Genomic DNA, 14,112 nt, shown 5'->3' on the forward strand with positions numbered 1-14,112 from the left:
TAATCAATTCGAAAATATTACACTTAAATATATATAAAAAGAACAAATCAATTTTTTTAATATTCCTTTTATTTAAAACTCATAATTATCTCTAAATGACAAAAATGTTGCAATATTAAAATATTCCGGCATTACAGAAAGTAATTTCTTATAATCTTCTGTAAAGTCTTCTGGATTATAAATTTTATTTGCAGTGTGAGACATATCCACCAGTGTATGAGATTGGAGATCACGTGGTACCTATTTTATATAAAGAATAAATATAAATATACATTTTTTTTTGCCGACATAGCAAGGCAGATGGAACCTGGAGTTAGGACACTCTGTAAAATTATTTACAGTTGAAACTTAAATATATTTCGACAAAATAAGAAAAAAAAAACACTTCAATATGATAAAAACTTAATTAAAAAAAACTTACATTAAACATCAAAACAAATTCCAAAGGTTCAAATATCTCAGAGTATGTACCAAATGTTTGAACTATTACATATAAAGGTCTTTCTTTATGCAACATTGTTTCTTTTAATGGTGAATTAAAAGACCATTTTATTAAGGATATATTTGATCGTGGTAGTATTGTTATTGTATTTTGTGATGGACCTATAAAAATAGTTGTAATATAAAATTTATCAATTCACATTGGAATAAAAGTGATATATCTTAAAAAGAGTAATTTCTAGTTTTGCTAAAAATATTTCGTTATTATTTGATGATTCTATGATTTCTATAACTGTATGGTCCTAGGATTCTATGATTTTATAATCTATGATTATATGATTCAATAGACATATTGAATCATATAATGATATCTTTGATTTCAAGATTTTATGGTATTTTTTTACATATTTCTTTAGTGACATCTATTTAATTCTTCTCACACTCATAACTGTGATCAGAATTAAATTGATGTGACTAAAATAAGAAGAAAAAGAAATATAATTCGTACAATAAAAATTTTTTTTAGATGAAGTAGATTAATACCTGAGTGCTGTAAATAAAGCAATTGATATAACAAATCAAAAAAAATTAAAACAAAGCTGAATTAATAACTAAATAGAAATAATTAAAATTTTATGTTTAAACTTTATAACGTCATATAATGTATTGTCTAAAATTAAACTAATTCATATTTACCATTTAAACGAAAACTCAATACACAATTTTCATCTACACATGATCTGTTTGTCAATTTGAGTGAATGTTCAATTGAGTCTGGGGGATTCATTTTCACGAATAAACTGCCTTGCCTAAAAAATATAATAAATGAACAAAATTAATATAAATCAAAATAGATTTTCGTTTTTATTGTTTTCAACAAGAAAGGTTTGGTTTCTACACAGAAAAATGTTTACATAAAGCTACATAACGAACGTTACTTTTAAAATAGACAAAAAAAAATAAAAGCAAAGTTAATCAGAGCTAATTTTTAATCTAAAGGACAATATTAATACATACTCACATAAACTTAGAAAATCTCAATCTATATATAGGCATATTGCAATGAATGAATTCTTCACATTCATCGTCTGTAGTCACTTTTAGGTCACTTTCAGATATTTTGACAGCGGTCATCGACCTGTCACTGTCAATGTCCTTTATATATAAGGGACTGTTTTTTATAGCGTCAAGGGCATATTCAACAGAGTATAAGTCTACTTTAGTTATAAGAACACCGGATATTTGTTCTGTTTTTGTTAAATTTTTATTATATGTTGTTACTTGTGTGTGCTGAAATTTTAATTATTTATAATTATTATAATAATTAAAGTAAACGGTCAGAATAATATATATTTCAAAAAAAGTAGTTACCAAGATATTATAATAATAAATAATATATAAATATATAGGAAAAATAGCTATCATCAAGGATTTTTAAAGATCTCGTAGTGATTTTTAAAGATCTCATTTGAATTTCTTTTTCTCTTTTTAATATTATGAGCAACATTTTGAAAATTATAAAAAAATATATACTTACAAACCAATAATGTCTCTGTACAACATTTTCTCCACGATAAGGACTTAATGGAATGAACATAAACACAAAACAAACTAATAATCCAGTGGATAGAACTAACCAGAGTCGTTTGCGATTAAACAGGAGTTCGATTCCCGACTGTCGAAAAAAGATTTGGTTATTATTATTTTTTTATATTTACGATTATAGTTATACTTTTAATAATATACAACAAAAAAAATCATTGCTACAAATTTTTGTAAAATTATTTAAGCCAAGACATCTCATTCCACAATTTCAGCTTGAATACAAGACTATGTGTTGAGTGGCGGGGCTCAACACCGCAATTGTTTTACAGGACCAGTTAAATGAAAACAATTAATTAATCCAAGTTGGAATCGAACTTTTAATCACTATACGATATGACACTAGGTCCTGTATATAAGTTTAAAAGCATATACTTACCAAAGACAAGCACACAAGGAGGGACAAACCCGCACTGACCGTCGCAATAACAACGTCCGGTAAATCATTTCCTGATCTACCCATTATCGGTATTAGAAACGAAATAAATCTATACGAAAGAGAATATCCAAACAACGTTGCGGGTAAAGTTGGTATTATTTCTAGTGTTAAGTGTTGAAACGCTACAAAAATAAGAAATAAGTTATAAAATACGTTAAATATTTCCAATAAAAGGAACTAAAAATTTCTGTAATTTATGATTTTGTTAAAAAGTGACAAAAACACTGCTACTATTACTACTTTAACATTTTACCGTGAATTCTCACAAATATATATTTTTGAGTTATGTCACTTTGATTCTAAGAGTTAAAGTGGCCTAACTCCAAATTGCACACAAATAAATTCTGTTATTTTACGATTCCTCACAAATATACTTTGTTAGTTGGGTTGTTTTCATTCAAGGCGATATATTTTTATGATTATATAAACAAGTGGCGGAGCTCAGCTGATAAAAGTAATAACAATAACTTTTAAATGAATAAATTTTGTTATTAAATAAAACTTACCTAAAACTGTCGTGGCGTGGGGGTACGAAGACGCGGCTGTAAAAGCGACAGTTGCGAGTTCGATCTCTACTCGGTTAATATTTTAATTTCATCGCTCGGAAACAGAAGTGTCTTAATAGGAACGAAATGTCTTAACACTAAGTTCCCAGGTTCACTTTGTCTATCCTACAATGTACGTAATATGGCGTGAAACTAAAAAAAAGAAAGAAAAAGTTACCTGACAATTTCCAATATCTCACTACAGTCATTGAAATAAAACTACTTAAACTCATTATTAAAAGGAGAACTGTCAAAATGTATCGAATATTCGCTAGAGAAGGAAAAAAAGATAATAATAAAAGGCAAATAGATAAAATCAGTCGAGTTGCAGTTAAACTTTGTATACAACGTATCGAGCGATTTAGTGTGACCTGGAAAAAAGATCTTATTTACTTATTACATTTTTAAAGTGCTATTCTAAACAAAGAGTTTGAAAAATATTTTTTAAAGAACGGATAGAACAAATACATGTCCGCTACATTAAAGTTAATGCTAAGAGTGATACATATTTTAAACATTTTTTTATGTTTCATTCCACATTAAGGATATAAAAGTATTTTTTAGATGCTAATCATTTACATGTTAAAATTTAATACATTTTGCAAAATATATGGTCCTATTTATTTATGCAGAGGGAACAGAGTATTTTAAACACTCCGTTCCCCATTTTCCACCGCAGTTTTAAAGTATTGCGTGTTAAATGGCGCAACTCAACGCCGTGCTTTGCCTCCTTACCAGAGCTAGAAAAAAATATATTTCATTCCTGCTAGTGGATATCCAACACACTACCGTCACGTTAACAGTCGCACGCTTACGCGTGATAGCCACGTCGACCTAATTTTTTTTTCCTCAATATTAAATAAATTACAATTTACCTTCTTAATTCTCCATATATCAAAAATATGTGAAGCACTTATACCTCCTATTAGACATGGTACCCAATACAACGGTATAACCATCCAATTGTCAGTCAAATATCTGGAAAATAATATGATTACACTGTCAAGACTAATTTTCTTGTTTATTTTTAACTGTATTCCGCATACAGAAGGGCAGAGGAAATCTAGTGTTAAGACACTCCGTTTCCCAATTTCCTTTGTCTGTCTTGTTGCCAGAGAAAGGAAATGAGAATATAAGAAAAAAATCCCGGGTGGGAATCTCTATATGTGCATCCGTATAATAAGTTTGGGGAGATGAGGTAAATAAAAAATATGACATGCATACATATACCCAAAATACGCGCTAAGAACATAACCCAATCGGGTAATAAGGAAGAAAATATATCATTTAAAATTTACAAACCTCATTTGTGTAGTTGTCATGACCATAATGTATGTAAAAATAGCAACAGTTATTATTTCGGTTATTAAACAAAACGTTCTTCCCACCACTGACCACATAAGCTCATGAATTAATGATTTTCCTGAAAAAAAAAACAACACTTAAAATGTAAGTACATTAGTATTTTGTTTAGCTTCACGCCAAATTTCGCAAATAGCAAAAGGAACCTGTTAACCTAGTGTAAGACACTCCGTTCCCATTAAGACACTTCCCTTATTTATAAAGTGAAGCTTGATTTTTTTTCAAAGATAAAGAGAAAACGTTTCTTGAAGTAGGATTATAAATCACTATCCTTGTTTTAAATTATCAACTGAATCTTTATAATAACAGTATATAAATATTTAAAAATAAACTCTTGTAACAATTTTTTTTTTAAATAATGGCAAGACTTACGAAATCCAAATAGCCACAGATAATAAACAACATTCGCAAATCCCAGTAAAGAAACAACTAAGTCCACTATGAAAGCCGTTAAATACGAATATGTTATAAGAAATAAACCAACGTAGTCGTAATAAACACCGACTGAGTGATCATTCTGAAAAATAAAATAGTGTATTAGTAAAATGTTAAAAAGTGTATATTTTTTAAGCCGTATGTTTAGTGTATAACATGATTTGACTAATAATAATTATGCCCAATTTTTTTTAAAGTAATAAAATTGTTCTTTAAAAGTTATTTTTAATATAGGTATTTTAATAAATTTAACATTGATTTTTCAAATCATTTAAGTTGTGTCTATTTAAACTAGAATCGTCCAATTTTGCTTTAGTACTTTGAGCAAATTACAGTGTAGGCAGAGGGAATTTGGGAGCCTAGTGTCAAAATACTTCGTTCCCATTAAGACACTTCCTTTCCCCACTCTTCGTCAAATTCTGAAGGCATTGATAGTTGAGTGGCGGAATACAACGCCGCAAATTAATTTTATTTACAAATTAATAGCATTACTCACTTGATTTCTCAACTCTATATTGTCAGCACTCTCTTTAATAACATTCAAAAGCATATTTCCCGCGTTCTGTATGACGCCATTTTGTATATAATGGGTTATGTCATTACGCGTGTGGTATACATTGCCGTGTTTTATAAATGCTACGTCTATACCTGAATATTAAAATTAAAGTTTAACTAAAAAAATTGAATAAACGAATATTGACATATTTCACACATTTAAAGAAAAGCTGACCCTACTACGAAAAAGATAAAACAAAAAAAAATAAGTCAAAATACCTTCTATATGGCCAAAATCCCTAAAAATTCTGAAATCCGTGTCTGAAGGAACCACGCCCGATGCAAATAGCACTTCGCCTAGACCTTGAGCATTAGGTTTGGAACAGGTTTTTTTATACATATTAAAAACTCTAGGATCTGTTACCTAAAAGATAAATAAAGAAATTAAAAATTCAGTAAAAAGAAAGATAGGAGCGTAGCCTAGTGTTAAGAATTCATTTCTCAGAATCGCTTAATTTTCGAGACATTGCGCGTTTTAGTCGTGGAACTCAACACTGCATTACTCATCTTCTGATAAGAATCAAAGAGAGAAAATTCAAATTATTCACTGCCCTGAAAGGGAATCGAACCTGCAACCGTCCCGTTTACAGTCAAACAAAGCGTTGCACCTCGACGAATTCTGATGAAAATGTAGTGATCTATCATCTATCCTAACGTTTTACTTTGACATACAGTAAGGTCGACGAGTCGTGATCGCCATGAAATTAGCTGTAACTGTGAATTGGTGATTGATTTTATCTAATATATTTCTCATTTTTAATTCGGCTACAACTTGTCAACCGTACTGTACTTTAAGTAAAGGGATCCAAATTCAAGTCTTGGCCGATATTTTCTATATAAATAAATAATTCACTAATGAATTAGAAGTTCTTCATTGTTATCCTACTGTCGTTTTTTGTATTATTGTCAAGGTTTTCTTGACAAGCAGCATATTTTGTAAATACATTATATATAGGGACATCGCCTTGGTTTCTTAATTAAATAACAAAAAAGATACAAAGATTAAATTAAAAATAAAAATATATTAGAAAGAACATTGAATACATTACTTGAAAAACGCTCGGCTTGCCATTCATTCCGGCTGAATCCAAATTGATTACGTTTGTCACACCTTTAGCCCAAGGATGTTGTAGAAAACCATGACTAGCCTATAAAAAATCAAGAAATTATAAGGAAACTTAAAGATATGGAATCGAAGTAACAAATAATTTTGGGAAAAATCATTTTTAAGGTTCCATACTTCAAAAGAAAATATCATTTTGTTGTCGGTCCGTGTGTATGTATGTTCGTCTGTAAATATTACCTATTAATAATAAAATATTATACAGCACAAAGTAACTCACCAACATAACACTTTCTTCTGCGCCATTAAAAAGGAAAATTATATTATTTTTGAACTTATCCTTCCTTCTAGATAATTTGTACAGCACTTCAGCCATTGCAGCACAAAATACGCCATTGTCAGACGCCCCTTATGAGGGAAATAAATAAAAAAAATCAAACCAGCTTCACGCTATAGAGGGAACCTAGTGCAAAACACTCGTTTCGCTTTTTAAAATTTATCAACGCCACATTGATAAATTTGAAAAATAAAATAAATCAAAACTGAGAACTGTCTGCCTACTCTTCTTTAAGCGTTATACAGCGAGTAAGTGAAGAAAAAACAAAACTAAATTATTAACAACTCACCCATGGCAAATGGCACAGAGTCATAATGACAGTTAACAAGCAGAGAAGGCCCGGTGGTACCGTCGGGATTGAACCCGCTCTCACCTTCCAACACTGCTATGACATTAGATATGTTACGATAGCAATTCACATATGGTACTTTGAAATCTAGCCAATAATCATCTGGAAAATTTATAAAATGGGTATTACATTATTTTCATGTTTTATTTTATCGTGGCCTTCGTGGAGCATTGGCGCAAGCGTGCACTGTAAATAAGAAGGTTGTGAATTCGATTTCGACAAGAGGGTATAATGTAATAAGATAAAAAACAAAGCGTGGCGTAGAGTTCCACCACTCAACACGCAAGAATAGGAAAAGAAAACTTCGAGTTTAGACCATCCATTTGATACAATAAAACTTACCAGAGGCAAATTGCCAGTCAGTGGCAACAGGTAAATTGGCATTACTGGCAATACTATCAACTAAATCCTTCATATCTCGCGTTTTGGCCAAATGATATGGCATTCCAGAGACCCTGGGCTCATCACCGAGTATTTCTTTTAAATATTTCCTCGCGTGTTCTTCACTAAATATGTTTGATTCCTAAAATATATAATATACTTACATATTTAGGTATATACTTAATTATATAATAAGTAAAGTATTTTCTTTCTTTTTTATTTTTTTGTTGCACGGTATATCCCCGCACATGACAGGGTAGGCACAGGGAACATAGTATTAAGACATTCCGTTCCCCACTTTACACCAAATTTCGAGACATTGCGTGTTGAGTAGCGGAATGCCAGAGCGATCGAAACAAAAATATTAAATAAATCATTTTCCTGAGTGGGAATCGAAGCTACTGTTGTCGCGTTTACGCCACCGAGTCACGACGGCCTCCATTGAATATTTCTTTGCTACATACAAAATTGGTTAACGTAATTGAGTCAAATTCATAGAAGAATCGTCAAAATTCGTAAATTAAGGCGAAATAATTATAAAAAAAAACCTTTGTGATAATCTATTATATTTATTCCAAATCAGTTTCTTTTTGAATAGTCGTTTTATAAAATTTATCGTTCCCATGAACTCTCAAATTATGAGCGGAAAATCAAATGTGTGATATAAGAATCAACCGTGCATATAAGAGTTTCAACATAGCTTGAGATGAGAAATTGAGAACGTATGGCTCAGTCATCAGAGTGGGCGGACGTAAACAAGGGGCGCTGGTTCGAGTCCTAAACCTAAGTTCGAGGTTAAAATTTGTATGTCTTCTAAAACTAACAACAAACTTATTAATGTTACGGGACATCTCGTTAGCAATGAGGTATCTCGTAACATTAATAAATGTTATGTAACTTACATTTCTTTTAATATCTCGTTCTGGAACTACTCGGGGCAGATCATCTTCTATTATTTTAGTAACGAAACCAAGTAAAAGGTAGAACGCTACTAATAATATTAAAAACGGACTAGGTATCTGTAAATAATAAAAGTAAATTAATGACTAAAAACAATGGGTACGTTAATTGTAAAATATAGCATACTGTTATAGTTATTAAATTATTCTTATCTACTATCTCTAGTAAAGGGGAACAGAGTGTCTTAACACTAGGCCTGCTATGTGCGGGATATAGCGTGAAACTGATTTATTTGATTTAAAGAGAAAATACATAAAGAAAATTTAGGAAATTAAATCTCCATGTTTTTCTTGTATGACTTATTACTATTTTACACTGTACTCTAAACCAATTCCATGCTGTTAAAAAAAACAATGCCAAAAATTTATGTAAGTGAAAGCATTACCAAAAATTGATTAAAAAATGCTAATATTATTATTAAATAACTAAAACTAAATGGCATACGGTGTTAATTACAAGAAAAATAAGTATATATCATTATGTTAACCGTTTCAGAAGGTTTTTCGTCATGATCGTTAGTCCCAACATTTGGTAGCCCAATATGTGTGTGTCTTTTATTCTGTAAATATATTAATAAATTATTATTACATTATTATACTCTTATTAGTATTTTACCCTAGAAGCGAATAATTTAATAGCTAAACATCTTAATAGTGAACAACAAAAATTTTGCCGTGTATAGTTGCCGCAATATTTTTTTTGCGATTTTTGGACAGTCTGGGGTATTTTAGTATTTTTTAATACCTGTTGTTTATAACATGGTGTATCTCTAAAGGATAGAATCCGAAATGAGGAAATCCGGAAGAAAAACCAGAGTTACCAACATAGCTCAAAGAATTGGTGAGCTGAAGTGGCAATGGGCGCCACCCCCTGCCAGATGGACAGACGACCTAAAGAGATTGGCGGGAAACGGATGGGTCCGAAGAGCTGAGGATCGAGTGTGGTGGCGAGAATTGGGGATGGCCTATGTCCAGCAGTAGACAAAAGATGGCTGTCGATGATGATGATGATGATGATGATGATGATGATGTGAAAATTTCCACTGTCTAACTACATCATGAGATACAGCCTGATGACAGACAGATGGACAGATAGATACTTAGTAATAGGTTTTACCAATGTTTATGGAACCCTGAAAATAATTTTCCCTCTAATTACATAGTAAAATAATATGTTAACAGGTGATAGCTGGACAACTGAGTGACTCGACACCAAATTATCTTTACCTTATGTAAAAATTCTTGGTATATATTTTCCTATTATAAATAAGGAAATAACTAAATAAGGAAAAAACCAAACATTTATTTCATATACTTTAACTTTGTTTAAAAATAATTAATGTTATAATAGCAATTGGATTACTAGGATTTACTGTTTGAACTCATCATATTACATTAAGATATCTTATAGTATTTAGACAATCAGTGAACAATTTACTGATATTTTATTTTAAACAAAAGAAAGTATATAATATAAAATAAAACTGACTATAAATGTGATAGTATTGTTAATGTGATCTAATGAAGCTACATAAAAATATATTTTTATATTCTACTACTTCCAATTCTGCTTTAAAATATAGATTAATACTTATAGACTATTATAAGAATTGAATATATAAACCTTGTAAGAAAATATTTCTAGATAATACACATATAAAACATAGAAGTAACACTAATTATTAAATTAAATTACTACTATATTTTTAAATTATAACTTCTTTATACCTCCATACTTGAGAAAATCAGATACCAATACAGACCAATATTATCTAATATGTACTGTATTCACTTATTTTTAATAAGATTCGTAGCAAATCATAACTTTAGCTATCTGAAATTTTACAAAGCCTTTATTGTTAGTATAATTAAATTATATTTTAAGATAAATAGCAGAACTTTAAAGTTAGTAAAAATATTTTAAAATATTACTTACCGATGTCATTGTAAAGATATTAATTATGCCGCCAACAAAGGTTCATAGTATCAACTTATCTTATTTTTTGTTTGTATTTATTTACATTTACAATATTTCTCTAGTGAAAAAAGACATGAAGGAAATATCTTTTTACAATAAATATATTATATAAGTGTAGTTTAAATAAAATATTAAGGTAATAATTAAAAAATAGTCAAAAATTTAAGTTTTAACTTTAAACACAAGTTGCAAGTCCAAAATCAAAACAAAATTACATCTGAATCTGACAGCTAACTACTAATGTCACGTTATGAAATGTCACTTTGACATAATGTTGATATAATGTTGGCATTTCAGAAATTTTGCCTTCTAAGAATATTTAAAATATCTATTTCTTTATCTTTACCTGACTGCGATGAGGCCAAGAAGGCGGGTTATGTTTTTATGGTATGGTACGTCCATTTCGTAGTTCCCTTGTTACTGTTAAACTAGTGAATCAATATTATAAAATAAAATCAATATTGTAAAAAAAGGGTTATATTTTATATTTACAGTGCGTAGTTCCATTCTGTTGTTTCTTTGTAACTGTTAAACTGGTAAATCAATAAATGATACATCTTGTCATTGAACGAATGTGCAAGAATCGAAATATGTCACTGGATACATTAATAGCCATAATTTTTTTATCTTTTGAGCCCATTTAGTGAAATTTCTAAATTAAGGTTTTGTTTGTTTTTATTTAAAAGTAATTTAGAATGAATTTCATTAATTCCATTTCATTTCTTCGCTTTGGTGTGGGTTCTGCCACTCAACACGCAATGCCTCCAGAATTCAATCCATCCAGTGGAGAACAGAGCAGAGAATAACAAAAAGAAACGAGTGGTAAATCACTTTTTTTTAATTATATACTATAATTTCTGTCAATTTATTGTTATTTTTTGTTGTTTATTTATTTACAATGAGCAATGATGAAGTCATGGCAAAATCGTATTATTTAAAATTAACATTTTTACCACATTTAAAGAGTTGATGATTATTTTATAATAAACAAAATAAAAAAGGTAAAATAAAAGTCAGTAAATATTTAGGTACTCAATGTTTTATTAATATTATACTCACAATCTAAGAAGTGTATAGTTTTAACTACTGAATAAATTATAATCTGGTAATCTCTATCAAAGATTAGTATAATACCACCATTTTATCTCATCGTATCGAAAAATACAAAAAAAAATATTGTTATTAAAAACATTAATTTCTTCACAACAAAAAGAAATCTCATTCGGTATAATATATTGTGCTGTTGAAAAATTATTTATAATCAATATTAAAAGGATTTTGGTTTTGTGCATTAGCAATAGTTCTTAGTCTATCTAAAATACACTTATTATTTAGCTTGCAGGTAAATATATAGTTATAGTTAAGTTTATACATTTTATTTACACAAATTTATATACAAAACTAACAGATCTTTAAAATAAAAGACTATAGCGTTACATATATTTAAGTTATTAAACTAGTGGTAATCACATATAACCGTTAAAGTAAATAAGCAATTAAATAGAAAAAATAAGCGGTGTTGTAAAATCAAACGTTTTCAATATTAAATTTAATGCAATTAATTTTACACATTTGTGGATAAATCACAAAAAACTGGCAGCACCTTATTCTATATATTACACTTTGCCCACCTATAACAAACACTTCATTTCCAAAGCAAAAACCATCTAAAAGGTAAGTTATCTTACAGAATATTATTTAGTTTAATTAAAGTTGTTCGCATTTATTAAAATACATTTTAATTCCGGCATTAAATGTTAATACTTGATAAAATACATTAGAAATACTTAGCATGTACCACGATAAGGCGATATTGAATTAATAAAATCACATCACTTGTTTTTTTAAATATAAATACTAATTGTCTCTAAACGTTTTATTACATCTGTGTAAATGTCAATGTCACTTGAACGGCACTAAATGTCACTTGATTTTATTGTGTTGCCATATTTCAAGAACAGAATAAAACATATTATTTATTTATTTTTGATAAAAGGGTATGTAGAGTCTATTTTCTCCATGCGAGTGTTAGAGATGGCACTAGGGGGAGGGAGGCAGACTGTCGTCACTCTCCAAGTAAGTGACGTAATTGTCCTCCCCGTGTGGTCGCGGTGGTGGCAACGAGGGTATGTCGTAGCCGTGCATCTAAAAATATAAGGGAGAGTATAATAGTTAATTTATTTTTTCTTAAGAAAACAATAGATTAATAGAGAATTATTATATAAATTACTCATAGCACGATTAGATAAAGAATTAATATATCAACAAAAAATTGTGAATAGGTACATAAACAAATGATTGAATGAGTTTAAGTAATATAAATATCTAACCAAAGTAAATTGTGCTGTTTCAATATGTGAGTGTGAAGTAAGTAAGTAAAAATAAAAACAACGAAAAAAGAATTAAATAATTGGATAATAACTTAGTGTTATGACCATTTTCAAGGTTTTCAAGAGGCGTGGGTTCGAATCCCGCTATGTTCAAATTTCCATACAGTTATTAAAAATATTTTTCCATAGTTAAAATAATCGACAAATATAATAAAAATTAAGCTGACCGCTGTGTGTGCATGTAACATATGTGATTTCTCATACTATTGGACAGGCATTTATTAATTATTTGTCTGTTGGTCTGTGCATATACAAACCTGATTGACGAGCTGTTGGAAGGCGGCCGAGTGTTGCGGGGCGCGGTCGAGGTCGGCGTGCAGCGCGAAGTCGGAGAGCGCCTTCCAGGGCGGCTGATAGGCGGTCACCTCCAGCGCCAGCGAGCCCGCCTCGTGCCGCACCGGCGACCCCGCCACTAGTGGCACGCCCATCGACATGTAGCCCAGGCGCCGGCCTTCCTGCACCATACCCTATAGTTGCTTATGCTTGCTTAATGTGTATATATTACACGTCCTACTAATATTGTATATATTACAGTTTGTGAAATGGATCTTTGTTCAACTTTCCCGCAAAAACTACTGGACTGATTTAGATAAACTTTACTGTAATATAGCTTACATGTCAGAATAACTTACGGTATAATTAATAAATTTAACAATAAAACTAGGCGTGCTAAATCACACTTGAATCGTTAGCGTACCAATAGACACAAATATGTTTTTTAATCGTTCCACTTTATTGTTCATTGAGTCGAAACTTGTTCACCAACAAAATTAATATACTTCCTCATATTATTATAGTATTTTTACTATTAAAGAACAATTTCAAAATCAACTAAGTAAAAGCTTTGCCACTTTGCAGCCACTTTATTTATATTTTATTCGTAGGTATTCCACAACTAATTATGTATTTAAAAATAATCACCTTCTCTTGTTGCATTTGCATCTTGAGTTGTATTGTCTTCTTTTTGTCCTTACATCGTTTGTTTTGGAACCAAACTCTTATGACTCTCGGACTGAGGCCCGTCATTTCTACTAATTGTTCTTTCATTAAAGCATCGGGTCGTGGATTCGCTGCGTAGCATGTTCTATAAAGAATAGAAACATATTTTTATTTTTTATTAATATTTTTTATTTTATTAATATAAGGCAGAGAGGCTAGTTGTGGCGCAGTGGCTGTGACTATGAATGCAACAGGTTGTGGATTCGATACAGCGTAAAGCTAAAAAAATAATTTAAGCAAGAGTTGAAGTATTTATTGGTTCAATTCCCACTTGAGA

General features: G+C 30.2%; 2 protein-coding genes across 5 annotated transcripts in view; both read right to left on the minus strand.

Annotated features, from left to right (window-relative positions):
* Positions 1–47: 47 nt before the first annotated feature.
* On the minus strand, positions 48–10,660 carry LOC146535298 (endoplasmic reticulum metallopeptidase 1-like). 3 transcript variants are annotated; one of them, XM_085190806.1, is made up of 20 exons: positions 10,405–10,659; positions 10,197–10,302; positions 8,957–9,028; positions 8,412–8,528; positions 7,471–7,651; positions 7,069–7,230; positions 6,723–6,850; positions 6,429–6,527; positions 5,599–5,743; positions 5,321–5,472; positions 4,762–4,906; positions 4,330–4,450; positions 3,903–4,005; positions 3,206–3,398; positions 2,423–2,604; positions 1,979–2,116; positions 1,463–1,731; positions 1,138–1,250; positions 422–603; positions 48–240 (listed from the first exon to the last, which is right to left on the minus strand). In XM_085190806.1, exons 2-20 carry the CDS (start codon positions 10,200–10,202, stop codon positions 73–75), a joined length of 2,676 nt encoding a protein of 891 aa, XP_085046932.1. In that variant the 5' UTR covers positions 10,203–10,302; positions 10,405–10,659; the 3' UTR covers positions 48–72. The 3 variants fall into 3 exon arrangements, with proteins under 3 accessions (XP_085046932.1, XP_085046931.1, XP_085046933.1); XM_085190805.1 differs by lacking the exon at positions 10,197–10,302 and having other exon boundaries at positions 10,405–10,660; XM_085190807.1 differs by lacking the exons at positions 8,957–9,028; positions 10,197–10,302 and having other exon boundaries at positions 10,405–10,658.
* Positions 10,661–11,469: 809 nt separating this feature from the next.
* Positions 11,470–14,112, minus strand: part of tup (LIM1_Isl and LIM2_Isl domain-containing protein tup) — a 41,614-nt gene continuing 38,971 nt past the window's right edge. Inside the window, exons 7-9 of one of the 2 annotated variants that reach the window (XM_085190822.1) lie at positions 13,758–13,920; positions 13,094–13,291; positions 11,470–12,591 (exon numbers count right to left, since the gene is read on the minus strand). In XM_085190822.1, the coding sequence (XP_085046948.1) occupies positions 12,487–12,591; positions 13,094–13,291; positions 13,758–13,920 (466 nt within the window). In that variant the 3' untranslated portion in view covers positions 11,470–12,486. Of the gene's footprint in view, positions 12,592–13,093; positions 13,304–13,757; positions 13,921–14,112 lie in introns of both variants that reach the window. The other variant, XM_085190820.1, reaches the window with a different exon arrangement.

This window comes from Heliconius melpomene, chromosome 10 (genome assembly GCF_056956725.1).
Source record: "Heliconius melpomene rosina isolate 202511_hmr_F chromosome 10, ASM5695672v1, whole genome shotgun sequence".
Classification (NCBI taxonomy): Eukaryota; Metazoa; Arthropoda; class Insecta; order Lepidoptera; family Nymphalidae; genus Heliconius; species Heliconius melpomene.

Excerpts from the sequence above, each read along its gene's own strand:
- LOC146535298 (XM_085190805.1), bottom strand. Across the intron at positions 6,851-7,068 it reads CTCTGTGCCATTTGCCATGG|GGGCGTCTGACAATGGCGTA; the intron begins GTGAGTTGTTAA and ends TTCCCTCATAAG. Across the intron at positions 1,732-1,978 it reads TACAGAGACATTATTGGTTT|CACACACAAGTAACAACATA; the intron begins GTAAGTATATAT and ends TTAAAATTTCAG.